Source organism: Callithrix jacchus, chromosome 12 (assembly GCF_049354715.1).
Source record: "Callithrix jacchus isolate 240 chromosome 12, calJac240_pri, whole genome shotgun sequence".
Classification (NCBI taxonomy): Eukaryota; Metazoa; Chordata; class Mammalia; order Primates; family Cebidae; genus Callithrix; species Callithrix jacchus.
This window is the reverse complement of record NC_133513.1, coordinates 107,777,244-107,790,596: the sequence shown is the minus strand read 5'-3', so window position 1 is coordinate 107,790,596 and position 13,353 is coordinate 107,777,244. Positions and strand designations below refer to the sequence as shown.

Below are 13,353 nucleotides of genomic sequence, written 5' to 3'. Positions count from 1 at the left end.
TTCATTAAACCTCTACTTTACAAGAACACAAGAAGCTGGGCACAGCAGCCCATGCCTTTAATACCAGCACTTTGGGAGGCCGAGGCAGAAGGATCACTTGAGCCCAGGAATTTGAGACTAGACTGGGCAACACAGTGAGATCACATCTCTATTTAAAAAATTAAAAAAAAGAAGTGAGGCAGGAAGATTGCGAGCCTGGGAGGTAGAAGCTGCAGTGACCTGTGATCACGCCACTGCACTCCAGCCCGGGTACAGAGCAAGACCCTGTCTCAAAAATTTTTTAAAAAAAGAACATAAGAAACTACTCAGAAGAGATTTTTTACTAATGTCTTTAGGATAGAAATAAGATTTGCTTGAAACGCTGGTGCTCCCTCCCCCAATCCACACACTCAAACACAAAAAGAATTTAAACTGAAGCATATTAGCAAATTATTAGCTTCAAGGCAAAAGTATCTGAATATAAGAGCTGAAATGAAATTACACACATAGGTTAAAATTCATCATAAACTAACTTCTCCACAGGGCCTATCATCATAGAAACATATTAAAGGCTGAATGAATTCAAGGTTCTACTTCCAAAGTTATATTATACTAATTATAAATCACTTTTATTGCTGTTGGAAGTATAGGTTAGACCAATTTTCTTGAAAAATTGAGTTTCAAAACATACATTAAAAGAAAACAACTCTAAGGAACTCAATGAATACTCCAAACAATTTGCTAATTTCCAACAAAATCAATGGCATATTGGCCAGGTGCGGTATCTCATGCCTGTAATTCCAGCACTTTGGGAGGCTGAGGCAGATAGATCACTTGAGGTCTGAAGTTTGAGACAAGCTTGGCCAACATGGCAAACCTAGTTACTAGGGAGGCTGAGGCAGGAGAATTGCTTGAACCTGGGAGGCGGAGATTGCAGTGAGCCAGGATCATGCCACTGTACTCCAGCCTGGACAAAAGAGCAAGATTCCACCTCAAAAAAACAAACAAACAAAAAACACCAATGGGATATCATAGTCTTTATGAAAGTAAAACATTTCATTCATTTAAAATACTAGCAATATTGTTGGGAGAGGTGTCTCAAATAAGAACACCAAGAGGAAGAATGTTAGTATAGCACTCCTTCCTCAAATAAAGCAATGTTTCTCTTTCCAGATACAAAGAGTGTAAAAAAAAAAAAAAAGAAAAAAATCAATGTTTCTCAAATGACTTAAGACTGTTGATATGCTGGTCTTCTGTGGGGCTTAATAAAAATACAGATTCCTAGGTCCCATCCAGACCTGCTGAATGAGAATATCTGGAGGTGGAGCTAAGGAGCGTGCATTTTAGAAAAATTCCCTAGTGGATGAGAAACTATGGCTTTAACACATTGGTTCCTACTAAAACTGTTCCTCTTCTGTTTTAGGGATCTCATCAGTACCCACAACATAGCTGCACATATAACTTCTAAATCTCTTAAACTTCCCTCCCAAATCAGAGATTTGCAATACCGAATACCTGCTAATTATCTCCATCAGGAAATTACGATGACTCTGGAACCAAAATTACCATCTTCCCCTCAAAATAAGCTCCCTTGGAACCCCTGTCTTTCCACTAGCAGCAGGCTTATTGATTCAGAAATTTGAGCATTCAAATCACCCTTTCCCAGCTTCGCCTCTGAGCAGTTACAAGACCATATAGAGCCTACCTCTAGTCTGAACGTACCCATTTCATTCCAACCCATTGCTTACAACTTGGTTATAGTCCTTGTCACTTCTTGCCTGGCTTACTCCATCAGTTTCCAAATTAGTTTCCCTGCTTTTATCTCTCCCCTCAAAGAATCCGCTGTATAAAATGCTGCTGCCAATTTAACTTAAGGCACAGATACCATCACATAATAACATGCCTGCTCAAAAACAGTTAATGGCTCCCCAGTATCTACAAGTAAAAATAAACTCATCCTGCCATACTTAGTCTCTATCTGTTCAGGTGCTGCTTGCCACACATCCTAATTATACTGTTTCCTGAACACACCAAAAACTTTTATAACTTAATTCCTTATGTTCACCCACTCTAAATATCTGTCAAGCTTAATTTTTTTCTTTTTTTTAAATTTTTTATAGAGACAAGGTCTTGCTATGTTGCTCAGGCTGGTTTCCAACTCCTGAGCTGAAGCAATCTGCTTGCCTCTGCCTCCCAAAGTGCTAGGATTATAGGTGTGAGTCACTGTGCTTGGCCTCATGTCAAAGATGACCTCTTCCAGGAAGAGGTCATGATAACCTAGAGCTGCTGTATCTCTCCATCCTATAAGCACTTAAGGAATTTATTTTGTATCTTTCCTTTGATTTTCACTTTACTCTACTTTAGATTACAGTATCTGAGCAATCATCTACCGTCCTCACCAGACTGTAAACCTCTTTAGGGCAAAGACTGTTTCTAAGTCATCTACCATATATATTTAACCCACAGTAGATGCAAAAATTGGCTGATATTAATGAACAGAGAGATGACATTGCAGGGAATACATGCCTGAGAACTGCAAAGCACTTTTGTTCTTATCTATATTTATAAGTAATAAAACTGCATTTCTAGCTGGTCACGATGGCTCATGCCTATAATCCCAGCACTTTGGGAGGCTTAGGTGTGCAGATCACCTGAGGTCGGGAATTTGAGATCAGCCTGGCCAACACAGTGAAACCTATCTCTATTAAAAATACAAAAATTGAAAACTGGCTAGCCATGTGCAGAAAGCAGAAACTGGACCCCTTCCTGACACCTTACACTAAAATTAACTCCAGATGGATTAAAGACTTAAACATAAGACCTAACACCATAAAAACCCTAGAAGAAAATCTAGGCAAAACCATCCAGGACATAGGAGTAGGCAAGGACTTCATGACCAAAACACCAAAAGCATTGGCAACAAAAGCCAAAATAGACAAATGGGACCTAATGAAACTCCACAGCTTCTGCACGGCAAAAGAAACAGTCACTAGAGTGGATCGGCAACCAACAGAATGGGAAAAAAATTTTGCAGTCTACCCATCTGACAAAGGGCTGATATCCAGAATTTACAAAGAACTCAAACAGATTTACAGGAAAAAAACAAACAAGCCCATTCAAAAGTGGGCAAAGGATATGAACAGATACTTTACGAAAGAAGACATATATGAGGCCAACAATCATATGAAAAAATGCTCATCGTCACTGGTCATCAGAGAGATGCAAATCAAAACCACATTGAGATACCATCTCACGCCAGTTAGAATGGCGATCATTAAAAAATCTGGAGACAACAGATGCTGGAGAGGATGTGGAGAAAAAGGAACACTTTTACACTGTTGGTGGGAGTGTAAATTAGTTCAACCATTGTGGAAGACAGTGTGGTGATTCCTCAAGGCCTTAGAAATAGAAATTCCATTTGACCCAGCAATCCCATTACTGGGTATATATCCAAAAGACTATAAATCGTTCTACTATAAGGACACATGTACACGAATGTTCATTGCAGCACTGTTTACAATAGCAAAGACCTGGAATCAACCCAAATGCCCATTGATAATAGACTGGATTGGAAAAATGTGGCACATATACACCATGGAATATTATGCAGCAATCAGAAATGATGAGTTTGTGTCGTTTGTAGGGACATGGATGAATCTGGAAAACATCATCCTCCGCAAACTGACACAAGAACAGAAAATGAAACACCGCATATTCTCACTCATAGGTGGGTGATGAAAAATGAGAACACATGGACACAGAAAGGGGAGTACTAAACAGTGGGGTCTATTGGGGGGAAAAGGGGAGGGCCAGTGGGAGGGGGAGGTGGGGAGGGATAGCCTGGGGAGAAATGCCAAATGTGGGTGAAGGGGAGAAGAAAAGCAAAGCACACTGCCATGTGTGTACCTACGCAACTGTCTTGCATGCTCTGCTCATGTACCCCAAAACCTATAATCCAATAAAAAATTAAAAAAAAAAAAATACAAAAATTAGCCGGGCGTGGTGGCACACACCTGTAATCCCAGCTACTTGGGAGAATGAAGCATGAGAATCGCTTGAACCTGGGAGGCAGAGGTTGTGGTGAGCTGAGATTGTGCCACCTCACTACAGCCTGTCAGACTGTCTCAAAAAAAGCAAAAACAAAACCAAAATCCTACATCTCCCTAAAGATTCATTCATTTAGTAAGTGTTAACTAAGCAGTTACTATACATTGTGCTAGATTCTAAAGAAGCTCTGGGGACCCAACATTAATGAGACAGAATCCTTGTCCTCAAGGAATGTACTGACTAGCAGGAGAAAATAAAATGCACTTAAATAACCAGTGCTGGGGCGATGTAATAACTGACACTAAACACATACAAATAGTCCTATTCATTAAAAAAATGCAGACACCTACTACCTCAGGCTTTGGAGAAATATGTTACAAAAACTGCACAAAGCAGACGTGTCACTAATTCTGAGGGGTATTCTTTGCAGTGAGGTTTAAATGTAAATGCTTTTCTAAAGACAGGTACATACCATGTACCTCACCATAAACATATATAAGCCTACATATTTTGTCTGCTACTGATCTATGCTAGGCACTTAGAAAACAAGTTTCAGAGATTTTTGAGAAAGAAATTCTCCAGGCTTAAGTTTGGGGAAAAACAACCTATGCCTTCAACCAAGCACACTAAGTTTAAGAAAACTTTAGCGAAACAACTTTGAGAAGAAAAATCTCACAGCCAAGCTATTTCTCATAAGTACACAAAAACCTAAAAAACTCTAATACCATTATAAATCTTTGGAAATCCAAAATCATAAGACTGTTCTAGCCATTCTGAAGCAAATATGCAAAAGATGATATAAAATATAATGCACATGACGAGAAACACATGATGCACACGATGACCGTTAAGGGCACTCATCGTCCTTAACATGACCTAGAATTTAAATTCATGAAACCCTGCAGCTTAGCTGCTTACCTAACTCCAGTTAAGAGTACAGAATAGAATCCTAAATTACTTAGTAATGTAAAATAGAAAACAAAACCCACATATGATAAGAGTGGCTAACATTTAGAAATAACAAAACAAAGACCTAACAACATCTAGTGCTGATGACACCGTGGAACACCAGCTCACGTACAGTATTGACGGGATGCAAAATGGCAAAGCTACTTGGGAGACAGTTTGGCAGTTCCTTATGAAAAATAAATGTACACTTACCATATGATCCAGTGATCCTACCCTACCTATTTATCCAAGTGAAATGAAAACCTAAATCCACGCAAAAATCTGTGTGTGATGTCCTCACTGGTTTTATTCTCAATGATAAAAAATTAGAAATAACCCAAAAGTCCCTCACTGGCGTATGGATAAACAACTGTGGGACATCCATACAATGGTATACTATTCAACACGTAAAGGAACAAAATCATGGATGAATCTCGAATGCAACAAGCTGACTTTAAAAAGCCAGAATCAAAAGGCTAACTACATTGCTGTGACTTTTTGGGAAACAGAAAACTATTGGGACGGAAAATAGATCAGTGACTGCTAGGGAGGGTAGGGGTGGAGAAGGGATGACCACAGAGGGTCGTGGGGTAGTGTGACACAGCTGTTGCAAATCTTCATTGTGGTAGTGGTCGTACAACTGTGTTCATCAAGCTCATAGAATGTAGACCAAAGAGTGAATTCTATTGTATGTAACCTATATCTTAAAGCAAAAAAAAAAAAAAAAAAAAAAAGAAAGCAAGAAAAAGGAAGAAACATTTATGTATTTATGTATTTTTTACTTTTTTGAGATGGAGTCTCACTCTGTTGCACAGGCTGAAGTGCAGTGCTGCAATCTTGGCTCACTGCAATCTCTGCCTCCTAAGTTCAAGTGATTCTCCTGACTCAGCCTCTCAAATAACTCTGATTACAGGCGTGCACTACCACGCCCAGCTAAGGTTTGGATTTTTAGTAGAAACAGGGTTTCACCACATTGATCAGGGTGATCTCAAACTCCTGACCTCAACTGATCCAGCTGCCTTAGCCTCATAAAGTGCTGGGATTACAGGTGTGAGCCACTGTGCCTAGCCAGAAAAATATTTTTTAAGAAACGAAAAAGAAGGCCAGGTGTGGTGGCTCATGCCTATAATCCCAGCACTTTGGGAGGCTGAGGTAGGAGGATCGCTTGAGCTCAGAAGCTCGAGACCAGCCTGAGCAACACAGGGAAACTCCATCTCTACAAAAAAATTTTTTATATTAGCCAGGTGTGGTGGTGCGCACCTGTAGTCCCAGCTATTTGGCAGCCTGAGGTGGGAGGATCACTCAGGGAGGGTCAAGGCTGCAGTGAGCCATGGTCACGTACTCATACTCCAGCCTGGGCTACAAAGTAAGACCCTGCCTCAAAAAAAAAAAAAAAAAAAAGAAATTACAAACAAACGAAAAGGTAAAAAGACAAAAACAACATAATCATTTTTTCTTTTTTTTTTTTGATACGGAGTCTCGCTCTGTCACTCAGACGGGAGTGTAGTGGTGCGATCTCAGCTCATTGCAACTTCTGCCTCCCAGGTTTAAGTAATTCTCCTGTCTCAGCCTCCTGAGTAGCTGGGACTACAGGTGCCCACCACCACGCCAGGCTAATTTTTGTACTTTTAGCGGGGTTTCACCATGTCGGCCAGGCTAGTCTTAAACCCCTGACCTTGTGATTCACCCATCTCAGTCTTCTAAAGTGCTGGGATTGCAGGTGTGAGCCACCATGCCAGGCCCATTTTTTCTAAAATATTCCAAAATGACTTCACTGCTGAAAAAAAGAAGTGAATGAAAGCAAAATGTACAAAAATATATTTTTTACTTTAAATCTGGAAGTAAAATCCAAAATACCACTTGATTTAAGTAAACTCTGATTCAGTGATTACAGCCATCAAAACAGTACAAAATACTACAGCAATCCCAACTGCTATGAGGTTGGAGAGATAACTTGTGCTTTTCTCCATCTTGTCCAAATCTGCACATGCCATCCTTATCCCAGGCCAGATGCATACTAGGGCAAACTTGACGGAAAACATGATAGCATATCAATTTCTTCGACTTGTCTGTCTCTGATTCACTCTTCAAGCTGTCCTCTTTTAAGCTGTGACTTTGTATCTGTCCAGTCCCTATACCATCTCATATATCTGGCTCAATTGCATTCTTTGAAATGCTTTTTTCCCAGAAGAATAAAACAGTGATCTTAAAGGAAAAATAATTCTGAGAAGTAAAACAAGCTAATAACCCGCAAAACATAACTCCTTCTAATATTATTCATAGAATTCAATTTTCATAATGATCTTAATGTAATTATAATTTGAAGGTTGACAAGAAGTGTATCATACCTCTAGAAAAAAGTTAACCAGGTAGGGATCCTGTTTCAGCTTTGCACACACGATACAAAGAAACTGAATCTCTTCATTTTCTGTTGGTGTTGCAAGGACTTCGCCACAGAGTCGAATTAATTTCTGTGAAAAAAAATTTTTTTAACTTTTTAAACTTAGGTTACTATTTATGAATTTGTAAAATAACCATCCATTTACCTTAAGGATATTTAAAATTTTCATATAATGCAAATACCCTGCACTAATCAGAACACTAAAAATATTTATGATTATCTACATCAAAATAAACAGTAAATTTTTCAAGTTCATTACTGTAAATAATTAATAAGTTATATAATAAATTCTCCTTTAGACATCATGGAGGTAAAAGAAAAACTTATGTATAAAATTTTAAAAGAGAAGAAGAAAGACATTAAGTACACTTGATCCTATGTGATACATAAAGAAAGCTCGAGTATTTGCTAATTTGCATGTTACTTTTAGAATAATTTCATTACTTTTACTTTTAGAAAATTTCAACATTAAAATAAATCAAACCAAATAGTTTTATGTAAAGGAAGCAAATACCTGCACTGGCCTGTGCACGTTAATGTGTGGAAGCAGCGGCTGCCGGATTCTTCCCAGGAGTTTCGTATAGAAAACCAAAACCTGCTGTTTCATTCCTGGAGGACACTGGGTATAGGAAAAAAGGAAAGACAACAGGAAAAGAACAGGCAATGCAAACACATTTACTGAAGAGCTTCAAAAATCAGAGAGACAACGTCTATGAACGTATCCCACCTTGAAAAGACAATGCAACTGGCCAGTTAATAACTGTTCAGAATAAAATTTTCAATCAAATATTAATGATGAGTATTCTAGAAATAAAATTATACATCTGAGACCATAATAGAGCATATGAGACCATAGGCTCATGCAGTTACAAACAGCATGGTGATAATATGTTGCTGAGATTAGAGTTTGGTACAGGCAATGTCAACCTGTTCATATTCTAAATGCTCGGGTAACATGAAACTATAATAGTTAACTCCCTGCCAGAACAAAGGCAAATTGTGTTACTTACACTAATGATGGACAGGTTATCAACAACTTTCCATCATATATATATATATATATATATATATATATATATAGGAGTAAATAAAGCCTCCTAACACACATGTAAATAAAAGGAAAACTATGGTGTCAACTGTTCTGATTTTATTCCAACATCATTTTAAATTAGAGCTGTTCCTCAGAATGCATGGTTATACCCAAATCTGTATTTACTCAATTCCTGTAGTCAGCCCTGTAGAACCTAAATATGTGAAAATTCAGCCCTCTGCATAGGCAGGTTTTGCATCCTGGAAATACTGTACTTTCCACCCATGTTTGGTTGAAAAAATCTGCCTATATCTGGACCTACACCGTTCAAATCTACGGTTGTTCAAGGGTCAACAATAAACCACGTTATTTATATTACAATTATAATAGGCAAGAATGTTTAATAAATTAGTTTCTATAACATGCCAGTTGTATTATTTGCTGAAAAGCAGGTAAACCCCAATGATCACTCACGTTGCAGATTAAGAGAGTATAATTCAACAAGTTTATGCTTATTAATTAAGCTGCTTACATTGCTTCAGATTTCAAATACAGTTACAAAATGAGTATTCCCAAAGCATTATCATAGACATGCTACCTGGAAATGTAAACTATAATCTTATACACAATAATATTTTTAAGCTAGCAAATACTTTACATTATTTAGATAAATTACTAAATAACATTTACAATCATCTGTATTAAAATAAATTTACTAAAACTACAATTACTAACTTTTGCTCAAAAATCAATTCATCAATTTACTAATAATAATCCTTCTCTCCAAAGGAAAGAATAAGGAGGAGGAGAATGAGTTGCAGAATACTGGGGAGCAGGTGTGTTGCCTAGACAACATAAATTGAGTGAATTTAACTTAAAAGTAAATTAGAGTATTATAGACAGACAAAAGGAAATCATCTTGAACACTACTATTCATAACTCTCTTTGTCATGAAAATACATCTATAGGTATCTTTTGTTTTAGTCTGATTTTTTCATATATAGAAACTCACAGAACAGTACTATAGACTTTCAGGGCTAGGGAGGCCCCTTAGCAATCACTTTTTGGATTTTACGGAAGAGGAAGATTAACCAAAGAGACTTGTGATGGTCATAGTGTGCAAATAATGAAGTCAGGACTGGAAGCCTGGCCTCCTAATCTGAACCCAAGGCTCTTCTGTTCCTTCACTTGGCTACACAGCTGGAAAACTTTTCTCTATAAGCAATTTGAAGGTTTTGCAATATAAAATATTATTGATATCATAATTTTGGCTTTGTAAAGATTTTTCAATATTCATCAGGCCTAAAAAATACAAATTGGCTCAATAGTTCAGTCAGTGTCAAAATAATCAGTGACATTCACTTCCAGGACTATGACAAATAATTCCTATTTTTCAATCCTATTTTAACTAATTTCCTTCTCTTTTTTTATTCTGACTACATGTACTTGAGTTTATTTTCATAAATGTTTATACTGGAATTTTTTTTTTTTTTAAGACGAGTCTTGCTCTTGTTGCCTAGGCTCAAGTGCAATGGCACAATCTCGGCTCACTGCAACCTCCGACTGCTGGGATCAAGTGATTCTCCTGCCTCAGCCTCCTGAGTAGCTGTGATTACAGGCATCTGCTACTACGCCTAGCTATTTTTTGTATTTTTAGTAGAGACGGGGTTTCACCATGTTGGCCAGGCTGGTCGTGAACTCCTGACCTCGTGATTCACCTACCTCAGCCACCAAAAGTGCTGGGGTTACAGCGTGAGCCACCACACCCAGCCCTACACCATGCCCAGCCAAGTACTAGTTGTTGTCTAGAGCGTTTGGAATCTTTGCTATCTCTATGGACATATTTGTATAGGCCACACAATTTTCTTTTTTCCACGATCTTAATTCGAATCCTGCCATGTTCAATACACACCTTTATAATTTGGCAGCTTCTTTATTTGTAAAACATTAATGCATGTACTACATGCCCAAGAACATGATGTGGATTAGGAACTTACATCAGCTTTTCCTAAGGTGTATAATGTTTCCAAGATCTTGTGATGGAGCAAGTATTCCATACATGGCCCCGTCTCTCCAGATTCCCGTTCATTTTCTTCTTGAACCAGTATATCTAACATCTGTTCCAGATGCGATGGAATATTTGTATCGGTCACTGGGGCTTTATCATCTAAACAATAAATAAAATTCATCAAATATTTTAACATTTTTAAACTGCATATTTGCACCTAAAATACTCTCTATATTTCCCTTTTCCTATTCAAACTGAGAAAAATCTGAACAATACACTTAAGCGAAGTTTATATAGTATGATTATCTCTGCCAGAATTTAGATGATGCATTTTGTCATATTCTTACCCAAAAACTAAATCAATATTCTGAAATATGGCCAGGCACAGTGGCTCACGCCTATAATACCAATACTTTGGGAGGCTGGGGCAGGTGGATCACCTGAGGTCAGGAGTCCAAGACCAGCCTGGCCAACATGGTGAAACCAGTCTCTACTAAAAATACAAAAACATTAGTTGGGCATGGTGGCGGGCGCCTATAATTTCAGCTACTTGAATGGCTGAGGGAGGAGAATCGCTTGAACCCAGGAGGCGGAAGTTGCACAAAATGTTCTATGTATACTTGTAACTAAAGTATTTTTTTCACTTAGCCAGTTCAGAAGATCTGAATTTTAAGTCTCTTTAAATAGATATAGGTTGGCCTTGAACATTAAGGCAAATAACCCAGGATATATGAAAAGGATAGATTCTATTTTTCATTGCTACCACGTTACTTCATAGGATTGGGAAGCCTGTCATGTAATGCCCCTAGTTCATTTTCATTTATTAAAATCGGAGAAGCCAAAAGGAAAAGCCTCTATTAAAATTACTAACATCACTCATTAACAGATAGCGATTTCCAAAATCTGTTTTTCAAAGCTGCTTCTCAGGAGAAATTTTATTAAATATTATTAATTTCTTATAATAACATTAAAATTTAGTGATACTTTTGACACATCACAGCCTCAAACATCACATGATTTTATCAACCTATCCTTATTATACTAAGGTTAAATTACTTTTAAAAATGTAAAGTTTTATACAACATTTAAATACAAAATATATTAGGAAATGCCAAATTCTTATTTATGTCTCTATTTTTCATTTACTTTATACTTCTATAGTTTGACCAACACAATTCTGGTATGCTATGTACTGATATGTTGCTTTGTCTGTATATACACAAGCACAGAGAGAAAACCGTAACACTAAGCTATGGAGAAAACAATGGATAGAGAATGGTCACCCTTGTTTCCAGGAGGACACAGGTATCAAGTTTGACATAGTATAGGACAGTTGTTAAAAGCATGGAGCCTGGAGTCAGACAACTTGGATACAAATCTTGGCTCTGTCACTTTCAGTTGGATGAACTCGTGCAAATTATGTAAACATCAGTCACCAACATCTATACAATGGAACTAATAAACACTAGAGAGTACTGTTATATGATTTCAATGAAATAATAAATCCCAGTCCTTAGCACAGAGTAAGAATTCAAGAGATGTCATGTCTCATTTCAGATTCTAAAATGAGTAGCCTAGCGTTAGTAAAAGACAATTTATAAATTTTCTTGTAATTTACCCTTTAAAAATGTGTTTTCCCCATAATCGTAGCCTTTATATATACAAACACTCCAGGAAAAAATGAATGGTCAAGGATGGTTTGATTACAATTATTTATGGCAAAAAAAAAAACAACCCAAAAAAACAAAAAGACTTTTAAACTGAGAAATAAATTAACTGTAAATTTGACTTGACAGGATTAAAATCGTAGTTCCCTATAAAAAAGATCCAGTTTCTGCCACCTGTTTTCATCATTCCTGAACTATAAATGGCATTGTGCCTTTGGATATGCTATTTTTTCCACCTGAAATGTTATTTGCTCAATATTTTATTGCAATGTACATATTTATTTCTGCTACTAGATTGAAAAAATGTTTTAAAGCAAGAACTTAATTCATTTCCTCAAAGCCACGGAAGCAGGAAAAAACAACAATTATAAGGGCTAAGAGCAGTCTTTTGAAGAGGCAGCTCCTCTCAAGAAACATTTCTGCATATCTGCTGGCTAAACATCTAAATGAAGTTAGAAATTAAATATATATTTTTGTCTGTTTTTGACTTACTACACAAATATAAAGGATTTTTTCTTTTAACAAATCACCTATAATCCTCAGTTTGCCAAGTGAACTATTCTTATTTTTCTTGTTTCCTCTTTGTTAAATGACATGTGTCTAATCTGCATATCCACCAGTGCTTACCTATATACTCTTCAGGGGATCCTGTAGTGCTAAGTAGCAATGTCCCTATTTCATTATATCGCCAAATTTTGGTCCATGGGCCAAATCCAGCCTTGCCATCAGTTTTTGTACATAAAACATAAAAATGCATCAGAAAAAAGGAAAGCTCATTTTTAACAGCAGAGGTGAAGAACTGCAACAGAGTCTGTATGGTTCACAAAGCCTATCTGGCCTTTCACGGAATAATTTGCTAACCCTTGACCTAATCTATTATCACTCCCCATATTCACTTTCCATCCTTCCTATTTACTGAGAAAAACAGATGTAACCAGAAGATAACTTCCAAAGACTCTGTACACTGTATCTACCCGTTTCCTGCGTTTTTTTATCCTTGTTCTGCTTTCTACCTTATTTTGATGGATGAACTGTACTCACACTTAATTAAGGCCATGCATCTACTTTTACAGAAGATCCCTTCCTCCCTTGCCTACTTAAGGATATTGCGCAGAAATGATCTCATCTGGCTCACACCTGTAATCCCAGCACTCTAGGAGGCCAAGGTGGGTGGATCACCTGAGGTCAGGAGTTTGAGACCAGTCTGGCCAACATGGTGAAACCCCGTCTCTACTAAAAATACAAAAATTAGTCAGGCGTGGTGGGGGGGCAC

General features: G+C 37.4%; 1 protein-coding gene across 2 annotated transcripts in view; it reads right to left on the bottom strand.

The window, feature by feature from the left end:
• Positions 1-13,353, bottom strand: part of FHIP2A (FHF complex subunit HOOK interacting protein 2A) — a 47,355-nt gene that overhangs the window by 23,105 nt on the left and 10,897 nt on the right. The window contains exons 1-4 of one of the 2 annotated variants that reach the window (XM_035269191.3): positions 12,708-12,913; positions 10,403-10,572; positions 7,890-7,994; positions 7,323-7,445 (exon numbers count right to left, since the gene is read on the bottom strand). In XM_035269191.3, the coding sequence (XP_035125082.2) occupies positions 7,323-7,445; positions 7,890-7,994; positions 10,403-10,572; positions 12,708-12,837 (528 nt within the window). In that variant the 5' untranslated portion in view covers positions 12,838-12,913. Of the gene's footprint in view, positions 1-7,322; positions 7,446-7,889; positions 7,995-10,402; positions 10,573-12,707; positions 12,914-13,353 lie in introns of those variants that run through there. The other variant, XM_035269189.3, reaches the window with a different exon arrangement.